Here is a 17148-nt window from a genome sequence, read left to right on the forward strand (position 1 = left end):
GATGCATTCTGATTAAACTATTCATAGAGATATTCATAGAGAATACCTCGAAAACATAATCTAGTAAACTTACTTTGACTTATAACAAAAAAAGCAATCTCCATGGCTGGAATATGAAACTGAGATACATGGTATCGCAGATCTTTTTGTAAAGATAATAAAGTTTAAAATTTTTGAAATGCATTTTATTTCTTTTATTTCTTTTATTTCTTTTATTTCAAAAACGTTTATGCAGCGCACGCCGATAAATCAACCAAATGCCAAGTGATGACTTCAGTTACAGTTTTTTTTTTTTAAATGAAAAAACACCTTTGTAGGCATTAAAAACAATGATCTTAATTTTTAGGTTACATTGCTACAAAGACTCTGTTTTCTAAGTTTTCTAACTATATATCTAAATGATAATATTAATATATTTTATACTCATTTTTTACTGCATACACACATTCGATTCACATATGCACAGCACTGATGTACAGGTACTGAAGACGCGTATTAATAAGATATGTATTGGTGTATGTCGTGTGCATTACTTGTCGACCTGTTATGTGTACTGGCTGCGCGCGCACCACTTGTGTATGTGTGTGTATGTATATAATATACATTCACAGCTGACGTCACGTGACCATGTCGATGACGACTTACATGAATTTACTTCCTATCCAAACCTTTCTATATATGTTTTCACTTCAAAAATTCCACTTTATTACCAAAAATGTAACGTACAGAACATTTCGGTATGATACATCTCGAGGTTGATATATTATGTGAACACGCCCTTCATCCTTCTCTTATATCTGCTACCACCCTTCATGATGGTTTCGTTTCATCAAAGCTTCTCGGTAATTTTAGTTAATTAATGCTCTCGTTGCTTTAAAAAACATTCCGCCTCGAAAATATTCTTTGGCTGTACCTGGTGAAAACCCACGAATATGTATCGCTAGGCATTTTTTTTTTTTTAAAGCGGTAACTCTTATTTATTTCATTCACTTTCTCTCTTTCCTCCCCCCCTTTCCATCAACCCTTTTTGCAGGCACTCTAATGTTTTTTTTCTGCTTCAGCAACTTCAGTCGGCAGTTTTCTAATTAAAGGCAGATAACTAATTAGCCTGTTTTCAATGCCGCGCTCGAATCGGTAGTTAAAGCTTTATAATGCGCTGCAGGTTTGGGATAAGGTTTGACCTTCGCCTTGGAAAGAGCAAAACCTTGGACAAAACTTCAATCGATTAAAGTTTTGGATAAACACCAGACCCAAACTTTCATCATGAGTGTGTGTGTGTGCGTGCGTTGTTTTTCTTATGGGGAAGGATATGTGTGAGTGTTTAAGACAGTCTATATCTTCCTAAAGTTAAAAAATATTTATATATGGTAGGTTTTTATGTTCTATTGTTGTAAAACCACTTATAATACGAAACTCGTCCACGGAATTGAACGTAGGATTTTTAAAATGAGTGTACCGCAAATTATGTTTTCAACTACATTTCTTGACTAGAATCCCACGTAGTTTTCGCACCCGCCGCTAGAAGATTGGCGCATAACTTATTTCAACAATGGTAAATATAATAGAAAATTCAATAATTTGATTTAATTTTGTTGTATGTTCGCAAAACTTTAAAGCTTTGCAGGGAAAGGTTTGAAATTAACTTTTAACTATTTGAGGTACCGGGACAACACAAAGCATAAACACCCGGTTAAAAATCCGAACACATTATTTATCACTGCGAACATTATTTCGTAGTGAAACGGTTATCTTCCTGTAAGTGCAAGTACAAATTAACTAATTTCTGAAATTTAGGCATGGATATTTCTATTCCATTCACAAAACAACAGTGTGTCTGTGAACTTGCTTGTACTCTTGTATTCTTGCACACTTGCACACGTGTTTCAAATATTTGAGTACCAATATTTCCTTAAACGTCTGTATGCGAAGTTCGTGGTGGCCACAAACTCATTTTTGAAGTTATAATTCTTTAGGCGCTCCATGCGAAGAAATTTTCACAGGATGGATAAAAGGCTATAAACTATACATATATATATATATATATAATGTGTGTGTTTTTAAATTATGTACATGCGTGACTGATATTGAGTACTGGTTCATTAAATTAAAAACCTTTACACTATGAATATTATTGATACAATGTGTTTATAAATGTCATTTGCACAATATTAAATTTAATTCAAATTCTATTCACTTTTTTATGTATATTAAATATTTTGTTATATTCCAACATTTTTCAACGGGCGCCTTACAACTCGCTAGTAATGTAACAAGCACGAAGTTTCACTTTTGCCGCGCACAATACATTTCACTCTCGCTCGAGCGATAGCAGAACTTTCGGACAGCCCCATGTTCCGGCGACTGATCGGGGATCAGTGAATCTGTGGTCTTCCCGAAACCCCGGCTCGCAGCTTGTGGGGTGACTAGTGTTCGGTGCAGGTGGACAGAGAAGGGTTCCGGAGTGGTGCAGGTACACAGGCGTGTATTACCACTCAACTCGCCCACTCACAGTAGTTCATTACAGGGGGCGTGTGTAACGAGGAGGGCCTCTACAGTGGCACCAATCAAACCGCGACACCCCGCGGACGTGAAAAGGGGTGTGTGGACAGGTAGTGTGAGACCACTCCCCCCCTCCCCCCTTTCCTGCTCCAGAAACCAGGTGGTCACATTTAACTGCACTAAAAGGTCATGAATTTCCGTTCATGGGTGCATTTTAACACGTACTTTCATACTTGCACGTATGCGTACTTGCACGTTTGCGTGCTTGTACACTAGCGTGCTTGTACACTAGCGTGCTTGTACACTTGCGTGCTTGTACACTTGCGTGCTTGTACACTTGCGTGCTTGTACACTTGCGTGCTTGTACACTTGCGTGCTTGTACACTTGCGTGCTTGTACACTTGCGTGCTTGTACACTTGCGTGCTTGTACACTTGCGTGCTTGTACACTTGCGTGCTTGTACACTTGCGTGCTTGTACACTTGCGTGCTTGTACACTTGCGTGCTTGTACACTTGCGTGCTTGTACACTTGCGTGCTTGTACACTTGCGTGCTTGTACACTTGCGTGCTTGTACACTTGCGTGCTTGTACACTTGCGTGCTTGTACACTTGCGTGCTTGTACACTTGCGTGCTTGTACACTTGCGTGCTTGTACACTTGCGTGCTTGTACACTTGCGTGCTTGTACACTTGCGTGCTTGTACACTTGCGTGCTTGTACACTTGCGTGCTTGTACACTTGCGTGCTTGTACACTTGCGTGCTTGTACACTTGCGTGCTTGTACACTTGCGTGCTTGTACACTTGCGTGCTTGTACACTTGCGTGCTTGTACACTTGCGTGCTTGTACACTTGCGTGCTTGTACACTTGCGTGCTTGTACACTTGCGTGCTTGTACACTTGCGTGCTTGTACACTTGCGTGCTTGTACACTTGCGTGCTTGTACACTTGCGTGCTTGTACACTTGCGTGCTTGTACACTTGCGTGCTCGTACACGGGCGTGCTTGTACACTTGCGTGCTTGTACACTTGCGTGCTTGTACACTTGCGTGCTTGTACACTTGCGTGCTTGTACACTTGCGTGCTTGTACACTTGCGTGCTTGTACACTTGCGTGCTTGTACACTTGCGTGCTTGTACACTTGCGTGCTTGTACACTTGCGTGCTTGTACACTTGCGTGCTTGTACACTTGCGTGCTTGTACACTTGCGTGCTTGTACACTTGCGTGCTTGTACACTTGCGTGCTTGTACACTTGCGTGCTTGTACACTTGCGTGCTTGTACACTTGCGTGCTTGTACACTTGCGTGCTTGTACACTTGCGTGCTTGTACACTTGCGTGCTTGTACACTTGCGTGCTTGTACACTTGCGTGCTTGTACACTTGCGTGCTTGTACACTTGCGTGCTTGTACACTTGCGTGCTTGTACACTTGCGTGCTTGTACACTTGCGTGCTTGTACACTTGCGTGCTTGTACACTTGCGTGCTTGTACACTTGCGTGCTCGTACACGGGCGTGCTCGTACACTTGCGTGCTCGTACACGGGCGTGCTCGTACACGGGCGTGCTCGTACACGGGCGTGCTCGTACACGGGCGTGCTCGTACACGGGCGTGCTCGTACACTTGCGCACACGGTGCCGCCGTCTGTGGCGGATGTCGTGAACCGAGGTTCACAAAGACAAAGGGAAACATTTCATTATTAAAGGTTTTAATACAATTACTTCTCGAAAATCGGGTCCAAAATAGGAGTTTAGTTTTTTTTTTTTTTTTACAAAACATTATGTATGTATTTTTAAATTTCGGTCTGCAAATGGAATGATTCGACAGTTGATGTAACTGCTCCGGCAGCGACTTTTAGCGGTGGCTGCGAGAACTACGTGTGATATAAGATATCTCCATTCCTAGATTTAGTCAGAATATTTTTCACTAGGCCTATTTTGCCTACGTTCACAACATAGAGCTGTATGGTATTGGTCCTTTGAACATAAATAAGTAATATAAGAAAACATATCTGTATATAAAATCACTTATTGGCTTTCAGGTCGAGGCCACATCTGATTTATTGTTTTGTTCGACGTTTCGGTACGCCTTGTTGCAGCCATCTTTAAGGGCGATCGACAACTCAAAAGCTCGGTGTTCTTTAAGTTGTAAATTTCCTTCGAAAATGACTGCAGCAGAAACTTCAGGCAAAAAATCATTTGGTACAGACTTTGCCTTCGACCAAGAAGCCAATAAGTAGTAGTTGGGTGACAAAGGCAGGGAAAGTTTACGATCCATCAGTTTCGCTCACCACTGACTCACCGACTCTGTAATGCCAAAGATAGATATACCTTGGAGACAGGCGTATCATGAAACACAAATATTAGCCTACTCCATAGAGATATGTATAAAGTAGAAGATGGAAGCGTAACATTAGAGTAACATTTTTTAATACAGCTACATAAGTGGAAACCGCCTTGATTATTAAATTTAAGTGCTTGTTATATTCGTCATTTTTCAACGGGAGACTTAGGAACCTTACGAATAACTATGCTTAAAATTATTACCACTTATACATCAGAAAGTTTAGCTGTAAAAGAAAATCTGAAAATTTTTCCCTTTTCGAAAATCTAAGTTTGGGTCACTGGAAGTATTTTGAATTTTCTACTTATGCCGTTTTGACAATTCTTTTTATTTTTTTAATATGCTTATAACTTTGAGGTTTGTACTATTATTAAAACACCGTGTGTATATTTGTATTATATGTATATTATGTTCGTGTGCCCGAAATTTTTTTTGGCAGATTTGCCTTAAGCCTTTTTGAATTTTTTATATTATATTCTTTTATTACTAAATTCTTGCTGCTAAAATTATCGGTAAATAGCACAGATGCATTTCATATTTTTTTGTAAATATATTTAATCAAAATATTCAATAATTTCAGAATATTAAAAAAATTTAATTTTTTCATTAAAATTTTGTGTAATAAATTAGTGTTTGTAATATTATTTTTCAACGGGCTCTTGCAACCTCATATTTATATAAACGCAGTTATACCTCTCTAGAAATTTGATTCGTTCCTCCAGGTACTGTCTTAAGCGACAGCTCAAAGATACCCAAAACTAAGATGCGATCGGCTTGTGGAGACAGCAGGAAATTAAAAGCAGGGCGAGAAAGGAAATATTCGCTTGGAGTGTTATCGAACCCAGTGACAAACAGATGTTAAATAAGCTTGAGGGGGAATGCAAGTCAACTTTAAAATTTAATGGATTTTTTTTTTTTTTGGTTATCTTATTTCACACAATAAAAAAAAACAATATTAGTTCAGAGATCCAAAAGTTCCCACCAGAACTTTTCAGTTTGTCAATTCAAGTATTAAGTCTGTTATTCTGTGTTTAACTCTGGCTTATTTTATATATTTACACATGAAATAATATTTAGCGTAGGATTTACTTTAGAAAGGAAAATTAATTGATAAAATATATAGTAGTAGTGATATTTCAGCAAAAAAAAATCCTTAATATATTCTTAACAGTAAAGCTGAAGTGACAATGCAGCGGCACACGACCCGCTCAGTAGCCAATGAAATTCAAGGTCGCTGTGACGTCAACACAAGATAATGCGCACCGACGGCTCTCTAAAAGTAGATTTTTTTTGTGTAGTGCCGCACGGCGGAAAGCAAAACGAAAACCTAAAAAAAAAAAAAAAAAATCGAAAATATTTATCTGCTTGGTAAAAATTTATGCTGATAAACTAAATATCGTTTTACTTTTTGGTACACTTTCACATTTGTAGTTGTGACTTCGACAGTTTATTACGATTTTTTTATATTTTTTTTTGCATATCTAGTAACGGAATTATTTCCTGTCACTTATGAAACTATCTATAGCTCTCTTCATTTTATCTATTATTATTAACTTAATCCCACTTTGTGCAATAAACGACAAAATGCACTGCAGATGTCAGCAGGAAATAAAACGATTCCTACTGAGCCTACATTGTTTTTGTTTTTTTGCGCATAATTTACTGCATTTTATGGACACATTTGTTTTGGAATGATTGGACGTGTTCATGTCGTCGTGGTATTGACTTAAGTCACGGAACGCTGAACGACCCGTAATCTGGTTTTGACGTGTGTTCGTCGTAGCATTATGACGCCAGCTAAAAGGTTTTGTTTCTAGGCTGACCAAAAACTCTAGAGCATAATATTATGGACGTTAAAAATTTTTGTGTTACTATAGGAATTCAAAGCACTGGCGAAATGTTTCTATGAATAATATTATAAACACCTTAAATACCTGAAGGTTTCTTCACCAGCAGATATAATACACAACGAAATAAATAATCATCTCAACTATAAACTGTCCATATTTTCTTTGTAAGGTAGATAAAAAAAAGAAATACAACCCATTGTAGCTGCTACAATGGTGCGATTTCCGAAATTTTTAATATAGATTTTAATTTCATGTCTCATATACCCCAAAACCATGAACTCAAAGGCTTGTGTATATATTTTATATATGTAGCAAAAATACGTATGTATATATCACACTTTTATGGATGCAATAACTGCCGTAATTTTTCACAAATCACTTCTAAACTGATACATATAATATAGTAGTGGGTAATATCTCGGTCGGTTTCGTTAATAAGCAATATCCAACAGAAAAGCAAGAAATTGGTAAAGTTATTTGAAAACAGAAAAATCGCTATAGGTTCCGTAATATGATAAATATCACACACGTTTGAACGTATTATTACTCGGAGTAATACCAAAATATTTTATTTTGAATGAAGTTTTGACACAACCAACTAACTGCAAGGGGTGGAAAAAACAGGGGTTGAAACAAAACAAAAAATTCATAACTTTATGTAGGCAACCATCGATCCGTTCAAACTGTTTGAAAATCATACAATTTTTATCTAAATCTTTTGTCTGAAACAATTTCTGATCAAACGAACCATTTCTGCAATGGGTTAAAAAAAAAAAAGGGAGTAAAGTTAAAAGAAAAATCATACCTCCCCTAGTAGTCATTTTATGAAATTAGTTCAAATTATTTGTAAATATTACATTATCTAAAACGTTTGTCTGAAACATTTTTTATAGTACAAACCATTACTCCAATGGGTTAAAAATAATCTTTGTTTGAGATAAGGAAATAAAATTACCCACCAAGTATATTACTGAATACATTCTAATTTTGTTTAAACTATTTAAATATTTCTAAATTAATTTTTTACGTAACAATACATTTACTGCAAGGATTGGAAATAACAAGGGTTCAAAAACAAAAAAACAACAAAATAAACATTACATTGCTAAATATATATAAAATAAGTTATAATGTATGCATGTATGTATTCAGTGGTGCGCGCGCGCAGCCAGTGCGAATCTTCAGTCCCTGTACATCAGTGCTGTGCATATGTGAATCGAATGTTTGTATACAGTGTTCAATTTGTATTTTAAATCTTAAGTATACGATTATTGTGCGGTAAAAAGTGAGTATTAAATATTTTAATAATCTCATATAAATTTAATAACGAAGAAAACGCAGTCTTAGTAGCAATAAAACCTAAAAATTAAGAACATCATTAATATTTTTTAATACCTGCAATTACTATGCGATGCGTTGGTTATAGTAATTTAGGAGTTATTTTACTAAAGTAATATAACAAATTGATTGTCTGATTTTTTTTTCGTAAAAATTGCGAATACGTTTCCAATTCAAAGATAACATATCAGCGTTGACAGTATATCACAACCGTAATCCATGGATGTGGTAAAATATTTGAAGAGGAATAACTACAATTAATTAACACTGGTGCCTTACATAAATTCGAAACACGCTGAATATGCTTTTTATTTGAAAACTTTAAAATATAAACTAGCGTACAATGTTTTGGGTGGGGCAGACTAATTAGCAAGGTCGTAAGTTACAAATTAGTCCATATGTGCATTATTGTGAACCATAAACTAATTGCTAAAATTTATACATAAATAACAAAATATTGCATATAAGTAGAACTTTCCTAAGTAAGTACCAAGAAGTTAGTGTACTTTTTAAAGAAAAAACCATTAACAATAAATCAATAACATAATTTTGTGGTAAAATAATTAATACTTCAATTCAAAGGATTTTTTTTTTAATAAAAATGTAAAATTTATGCGTTAGTTAGGTAAACATTCATTGAAAATCAGTATCTGATGAAAATAGTGAAATTTTGTTTAAGGTTTGAGCAACTATTCCATATATATATATATACACCAACCAAGCCCTTGTTCAGTTTTAAAAACTAATTTTTAAGCCATAGAAAAAAATAGATTTATTTTGTAATTTGACAAAATTATGGTTAATGGGTAATTTCGATGTAATGTTGAGATTTCTTTATTATATAGTTGAAGTTAGGGTCGTTAGGATTTATAAAGTAAATTTTATAAATTAAATAACTAGCAGGTCCATAATTATTTGGAAAAATACGAACATATTTAAATTTGTAATTATGTAACTATTTAAGTCTTACATTTGTTGCAGATTGTTAAAGCTTTTTTTTTATTTAAATTAAATTTGTATGGATGAACAAAAATTAAATTATTTACTACTAGTAAGTAGGCTAGGTCCGAAGCAAATAAAAAATACTTTTATAATCTTGATGAAAATGTAATTAAATCAAAAATTCCCAAAGTACAATTTACACACACCCACATATATGTATATGTCTATATTAAAATAATCATACTTACAAAAAAAAAACAGTTATGTATCCAATACACACAAGCTGAGGTGAGAACAATTAAGCTAATAACTAAACAAGAATTGCACTCAATATAGCGAACACTACTTAAAACATTTCTTTTGGTGAGGGCTGAATCGACACAATCAAAAAGTACATTTGAAACCAAGTTAAACTAATACATATTTCACATAAAACCAAATTAATACAATTACAAACTGTCCCTCATGTTCAACTACAGGCAAAGAAAATGTCTAAAAAATTGTAATCAGTGCGAACACACCATATAATAGTGCACAAGGGTAAGCGACAAGAGGTTGTTGATGCTCCATTGCCAATGCAGTCACGAAGAGTTTGGAAGCTGAGAGACTGCACCATGCGATAGCCAAACCTGTTAGGATAATTCCAACCATGCCCCTGAAAAAAAAAAAATATCCGCTTAAATAATGATACACATACACTTATACAAATTGCTGGGAAAAAAATATTCTACAATGTTTAAATTTCCAGGAAATTTGCGAAACTACTAGAACATTTGAAGGATGTTTCAACCTGCTAATTAATATAGGATAGCTGGGGGAGGGGGCGGCCGCCTCTTCTAATGCAACCTGTTTCAGCTAGGGATCATTAGGAACATGAGACTTACGTATTAAATGTATCCTTATACACACAAATAAATATATAATCTTTGGAATAATAAGTACAGGTTAATGCACAAGTACAAAAAAAAAAAAACAAGTTAATTATTATGATGCTACATCGTGCGTCATAAGCGGTAATACTGATCGAGTTACATGCGTACATAAATGAACTAAGTTAAAGTGAGCACCTACCCTCGGACCAATTTCTTCTAGAATGTTGGAATCGGCATGGCAAGGCTCAACGTAATTAGACTGTCGGGGTAGTAAACTCACCCAGAAATTGAGCATGCTGGACGAAAACAAGAAAACCCGGGTTTTAAGACGTGCACAGACATCTCGTACACGTGCGACAGAATCAGTAGTGTCTGAGATCGAAACCACAAGCCGGGTATTCAAATAGGGAAAAGTGTGGTCAGCCAGGATGTTTATGAAAACTACACTTTACAAAGGGCATGGGGAAAAAAAGGCAGAAAGAATGGCAATGCAAAACCATCCTTCAGCACCCAGGTCGACAAGCGACGTGATTTTCCATGAAAGGATCGATAGATGAAACCTGAAGGTGACAGCCCAAAAAGCGTTAGTTATATTATGAAAACCACCAGATTTACTTTATGCTAGTTCCACGGTCACCTCGCGGACAATCGAAGCATCCGCATACATTACAGACCAGACGAGAAAGTGGACGACGACGACGACCACCACCAGCGATCGCACAACCGACTCCAAAGAAATCTAGAGGTGAAAAAGGGCCAGAGGCGATGTGCCTCGTTCACACATCGACGTGCCACTGGAGGCCTCACCATCGAAGTGCGGGGAGAAAGGTTAAAGAAATGCTACGTCACAAACCCAGGAATGGTAAGGAGGGAGGGGAAAATGATGCGCGGGGGGGGGGAAGGTGTGCGATGACTAGTTCTAATAAAGGTAATTAAAATGATCAGAAAATTTTTTACAACTTACGAAAAAAAAAATTTAGCACATTTGAAAATATTCTAGAATATTCGAGAAATTTTTAGAATTTTCGAGAAATTTTAGAATTCTCTAGAATATTCTAGAATATTCGAGAATTTTCTAGAACTCTCTAGAACATTCGAGAATGTTAAAAATATTCGAGAATGTTCAAGAATTTTCGAGAATTCTCTAGAATTTTCTAGTACATTTGAGAATGTTCAAGAATTTTTGAGAATTTTCTAGAACATTCGAAAATTTTCTAGAACATTCGAGAATATTCGAGAATTTTTAGAATTTTCGAGAATTTTTAGAATTTTCAAGAATTCTCTAGAATTTTCTAGAACATTTGAGAATGTTCAAGAATATTCAAGAATTTTTTAGAATTTTTTAAACTTTCGAGAATTTTCTAGAATTTTCTAGAACATTAGAGAATGTTCGAGAATTTTCTAGAACATTCGAAAAATTTTTAGAATTTTTTAGAACTTTCGAGAATTTTCAAGAACATTCGAGAATGTTCAAGAATATTCGAGAATTTTCTAGAACATCAGAGAACATTCTAGAATGTTCAAGAATATTCGAGAATTTTTTAGAACTTTCGAGAATTTTTTAGAACTTTCGAGAATTTTCTAGTACATTCGAAAATGTTCAAGAATATTCGACAATTTTCTAGAATTTTCTAGAACATTCGAGAATTTTCTAGAACATTCGAGAATGTTCAAGAATTTTCTAGAATATTCGAGAATTTTTTAGAATTTTCTAGAACATTCGAAAATTTTCTAGAACATTCGAGAATATTCGAGAAATTTTTAGAATTTTCTAGAATTTTCTAGAACATTTGAGAATGTTCAAGAATATTCAAGAATTTTTTAGAACTTTCGAGAATTTTTTAGAACTTTCGAGAATTTTCTAGTACATTCGAAAATGTTCAAGAATATTCGACAATTTTCTAGAATTTTCTAGAACATTCGAGAATTTTCTAGAACATTCGAGAATGTTCAAGAATTTTCTAGAATATTCGAGAATTTTTTAGAATTTTCTAGAACATTCGAAAATGTTCAAGAATTTTCGAGAATTTTCTAGAACATTCGAAAATTTTCTAGAACATTCGAGAATATTCGAGAAATTTTTAGAACTTTCGAGAATTTTCAAGAACATTCGAGAATGTTCAAGAATTTTCGAGAATTCTCTAGAATTTTCTAGAACATTTGAGAATGTTCAAGAATTTTCGAGAATTTTCTAGAACATTCGAAAATTTTCTAGAACATTCGAGAATATTCGAGAAATTTTTAGAATTTTCAAGAATTTTCTAGAACATTTGAGAATGTTCAAGAATTTTCGAGAATTTTCTAGAATATTCGAAAATTTTCTAGAACATTCGAGAATATTCGAGAAATTTTTAGAATTTTCAAGAATTTTCTAGAATTTTCTAGAATTTTCTAGAACATTTGAGAATGTTCAAGAATATTCATGAATTTTTTAGAATTTTTTAAACTTTCGAGAATTTTCTAGAACATTCGAGAATATTCGAGAAATTTTTAGAATTTGCTAGAACATTCGAAAATGTTCAAGAATTTTCGAGAATTTTCTAGAACATTCGAGAATATTCGAGAAAAATTTTTAGAATTTTCGAGAATTTTTAGAATTTTCAAGAACATTCGAAAATTTTCTCTAACAATTGAGAAATTGCGAGAAATTTCTAGAAAATTCGAGAAATTGCGAGAAATTTCTAGAAAATTCGAGAAATTGCGAGAAATTTCTAGAAAATTCGAGAAATTGCGAGAAATTTCTAGAACATTCGAGAATGTTCAAGAACTTTCTAGAACATTCGAGTATGTTTCAGAATTTTCTAGCATTTTAGATAAATCGGGTAGCCTTCATAAATTGAGTTTCAGAACAAAGATTTGTTAAATATTTGAAACTTCTGAAGGTTTACTGAATGTTGTTTCGGTTACAAACATTATATTTATACATGTTGATAATTTGTTTGGGCTTTTATCAGTTCCACTGACCTTATTTCATTTCCCCCCCCCCCACACAACCAATTGATTACACTCCATTCACATTAATACCCATCTGATTACTATCATGCGGAATTATTTCAGTTATTTCATCTTCATAAAATATATGTTGTAATACAATTTTACCATCCAAAAAAAATATATGACTTGTGTTCCACCTAAAGGTGATTGATAATAAAATACTACAATTAACCCAATGGAGAGGGACACAAATTTTTAATATTTCTTCCAAGCATTGATCCAGTATAACAGTACCCTATCGTGTTTTTATTTTAGAGTTACTATTATGCTTTATGCATGATTATTTTTCGTGTGATGTGTTATTTGTGCTAATAGAAATTATAACTGTGATATTTCTTTAGTTGTTTAATAATGCCTGTTCGCAGATGGGGGTTTTTGAAAAACTGCACTCACTGCAAGCTGAAGACCAGGTTCACGCCGGACAGTCCGACCATGGGCAGCAGGCAGTATCCCAGCACGGACACCACGGCGCCCAAGGTCACGCCCGACACGGCCATCAAGCTCAGGAGGGCGTACACCGCCAGGCAGCCCAGCACCCCGATGCCGTAGATGTACCCGAAGTGCACCTTGCCCGACTACAACAAAACAAAAAATTAATATCTCGAATTTTTTTCTCATTTTGTTTTTAGCAGGTTACAATATTGTAATTAAATGAATTTTTTTTTTGCATTTCCATTGTTTCGAACAAATTTTTTTTTTTTTAAGTTTAGAAAAAGACCATTTCACTATAATTTTGTTATTAGCTTATTGTATTTTCATTTGTTTATCAGAGAGATTCGATGTAAATGTTTTATCATGTTGTACTTAACAAGATCCTTTAAATACACAATACAATAAAAAAATTAAATGAAATGTACCTTAAGGTTATGTAATGAATGAATGAATGAATGAATGAATGAAATGATGTGAAATGTCAGTGAACAGAATAAAAAACGAATTGTAATGTAATAAAGTTTGAATTGTAACCAAATAAATCAAGCGTTACTTTATTTTACTATATTTTCTGTAAACGTATAAAATATTAAATGTGTGTACCAAATTAAAGGTTGGGGCTTGGGCTAGAAGATTTTTGTTCCCGAGATAATTCTAAACAATTGGAAAAAACGGAAAAGAGGGGGATGGAGGGTTATCTGCAAGGACGAAACTGTAATAAATGGATATTTCTGGCAATATTATTACTTGTCATTTTTTAAGTTATGAATTTACATAAATTTCTCTTATAACAAACCTTACGAACACAATTCTCACCACATTAGGTAAGTAACAACTCTAGTTCTTTAATAGGGGCTATCCTTTCCGGACCTATTTTTCCATTCGTAAAAATAAAATACTTTACTATAGAAATATAAAAATACGTATTTTTTAATTTTGTCATGTTTAAATTATAATTTTTTTTAAATTCTAAAATGGATCATTTTCAAATGTTTGGGAAGAACGCAGATTCGTTAACTAGGACACCCCGCATACTTCACCAGCGGGGACAAGTACGAAGTAAAAACAAACATTTTAACTCGAGAAGAACTCAGACACGGCCTCGCTGCCTTCGGATCTTTAGTGTCGCGGATGGAGTCGAATCCGGCGACGAATCGCGCCCTCGGATGCGAGTGGACTTCTTGCGGGAAGATTTTCCGATGTTTTTGATGACGGGGGAAGAAAAAACCTTCCCCTCTTGTTTGCTCAGCGGAGTTAATACCAAGAGGAAATGAGCTTCGGTGCGCGTAATATCCGCGTGTGTCTGGGGTTTTCCGAGGTGAAGGAGAGGGGGAAAAAAAATCCCATTACCACATGTAACACGAGCCCGGGGGGGTTTTAATACCCTAAAAGGATGTGTACGTGCGAGTTAAGAGGGAAGGATGTAGAGTTTGCGTGGTGGCGTACCCCGAGGCGGCGAACAGCCAATCAGCGAGCGACCACTTCCTGTGGCTTGTTGGGGGGGGGGGGGGGGGGGACGAACGAGTGTTTAGAACCGAGAAGAGAATCCAATATGCGAACCTCGACTGGCTCTCTCATATTTGTTTGTGGTGTAAACAAATGACGTCTTTGATAGCTCTGCCAAGTCGATTTTCTGGCTCTAGGTAAAAAAAAAAAAAAAAAAAACTACCAGATACGTCTTTTTTTTTTTACACAGAGAAAAATATAGTGGGAGGGGTTGAAAAGTGCGATATTCGATATTCTACGCTGTTAACAAAGGAGGCGAAAAGGATGCTTCCCCCCACAATACTAAAATTCCGTAGACAGTAAACAGCACAGGACGGGGGGAATAAACATTTCAAGGAGAAATTTTAAAAGTAGCTTTTTTAGTCAGTTCGATACCTAGCATATTGCTAGAATATTCCAAATAATATTACTCAAAGTGTTAGGACCTCTAAATGTTATATATTAATGAAAATTAGACTGTTGTATATTAATGAAAATTAGATAAGTCTAAATTCGATTACAGGCTCATTAAGAAAAATTAAGTCCTTAAGTCCTTTACTGTAAAAATGAGGAAAAAATTATTTAAACTAAAACGCTGAGCTTTTGAATAACTTTTAATATACCAAAATCTCAGTTACTTCATTCTCCAATCCCACTCTATAAATTAAAAAATATGCTAGTTTAATTTCCTTCTTTATGGACTTTACTATTTTTCTATAAATTGTTTTCAAACAAACCAATTGTAAAAAAAAAACCAGTTCTTGAACAAAACATGAGTTTTCTGCAAAGTATAAGCAAAATTTTAGCATTATGACCAATTGATTCACAAAGCTAAAACATATTTTATGAAACTATGCATAAAATGCTGAACGTACGACGCTAAAAAAAATTCTGCGCTCGTTTTTAACAACACTCCGTCTGTAAAAAAAAAATTGTAAAGCACTTAAAAATATTTGGCATTTAAACAAACAAAAACAAACATTGGGCGTATTTCTGCTCATGAAAGCTTTGAAATCACACACTTTACTCGACTCTAGTGACGAATGTATGACACTTGACGCGCTTAAATTCAGCCAATTTATTGCTTGTCAACATGCGTCCATTTTTGTACAAACTGACGTGCCTACTGAGAGAAAAAAAAAAAGGCGCACGAACATAAGTGGTGTTGCAAATTTTAAAAAAAAAAACAGTTGGCATTGTTAAGTACGCCAATGCTTTGAGCCGGGGGGGGGGGGGGGGGGGAGGGGACATTAACTGATTTATCAAAACCCTCTCGAACACACTTAAAAGCCGAACTAGCAGGAGTAACCGCGCTTTGTTAAGGCAGTCTGCAGGCAGAACACACTCGCAACGCTCGTTGCAAAAGCCGTTGTCATGGACACGGAAACGGCGTCAACAATGCAAAAGCTCGTAGCCATGGAAACGAAGAAAGCATCATCAATTAAATGGCGAAATCTCATGAAACCTTCCTAATCTTTTTTTATGGCATACTTGGTTATTTAAAAAAAAAAGTGGTTTATTACTATATCTCAGTCTACCCTCATCGTAAAAAAATATGGCACACGCCAGTTTTTACGTCATATCATTAAACATAAAATGTTTCATCAAAATCGGTCCTGTAATTTTTTCGTTATGCTCTAACAGACCGACAGACTAAACTATACACCAATTTTTAAAGTAGAATCATAAACTTTTAAACACAAACAGGTTTCATAAAAAATCTGTCCAGTAGTTTTTTTTTTTGCGTCAGCCTCGTAATAACAAACAGATAAAATACAGTTTTATATTAGTGCGGGTGCAGCACACACAAAAAACACACTTATGGTAGCCTAAGTCCACCACAAATTAATGCTATACTCTATACGGAAATTTCGCGGATTAATCGGTTCGCAGATTAGATTGAAAGCCTACACACTCTGGCACTTTGTGCATTATTTGGCCACAGTTATTTAGATACGCCCTTCAGCGACCATAATGCCCAGCTGGGAGAGAAGCAAGCCGATCAGGCAGAGAACAAGAACAAAAAACGTTCCCTCGCTAAAGCCGTGTTCACACCGACGCAACGTTTGTTGCCAACTTTGCTTTGGTCGGACGTGTATCAGCTCGCATGCGACTGCGGCATCAGAAAATGACGTAATAGGTCACGATAAAGCATCAAATTCCATAATACGGAATATGCATCTGTACCGTCGGAACAGACGCGAATGTGCGATGGAGGCAGTGGCCTATTTTAAGCCTCTTGTGTACCTATAAACGTGCGATGTAAGACAAAAATTAAAAAAAAATTGTAAGATAGATAGCGTGGTTAATAAATTACGGTAGGTTATGTCTGGACACGGCCTCAAGTGTTTAATGTAAATACGTCGTGTGAATGGAAAGTTCAAAAAAGTTTGAAAGCA

The 17148-nt window shown here is 35.2% G+C and overlaps 2 protein-coding genes across 4 annotated transcripts in view; one reads left to right on the plus strand and one right to left on the minus strand.

Moving 5' to 3' along the window:
- Positions 1-13806, plus strand: part of LOC134541356 (uncharacterized) — a 975422-nt gene extending 961616 nt beyond the window's left edge. For all 3 annotated transcript variants that reach the window (XR_010076613.1, XR_010076612.1, XR_010076614.1), the window contains one exon: positions 13198-13806. The gene's annotated coding sequence lies outside the window, so the exon portion shown is untranslated. The remainder of the gene's footprint in view (positions 1-13197) is intronic.
- LOC134541381 (protein YIPF5-like) overlaps positions 13222-17148 on the minus strand; it is a 602992-nt gene continuing 599065 nt past the window's right edge. Inside the window, exon 4 of the mRNA XM_063384805.1 lies at positions 13222-13407. Coding sequence (XP_063240875.1) covers positions 13222-13407 — 186 coding nt within the window. The remainder of the gene's footprint in view (positions 13408-17148) is intronic.

Source organism: Bacillus rossius, chromosome 18 (assembly GCF_032445375.1).
Source record: "Bacillus rossius redtenbacheri isolate Brsri chromosome 18, Brsri_v3, whole genome shotgun sequence".
NCBI classification, from domain to species: Eukaryota; Metazoa; Arthropoda; class Insecta; order Phasmatodea; family Bacillidae; genus Bacillus; species Bacillus rossius.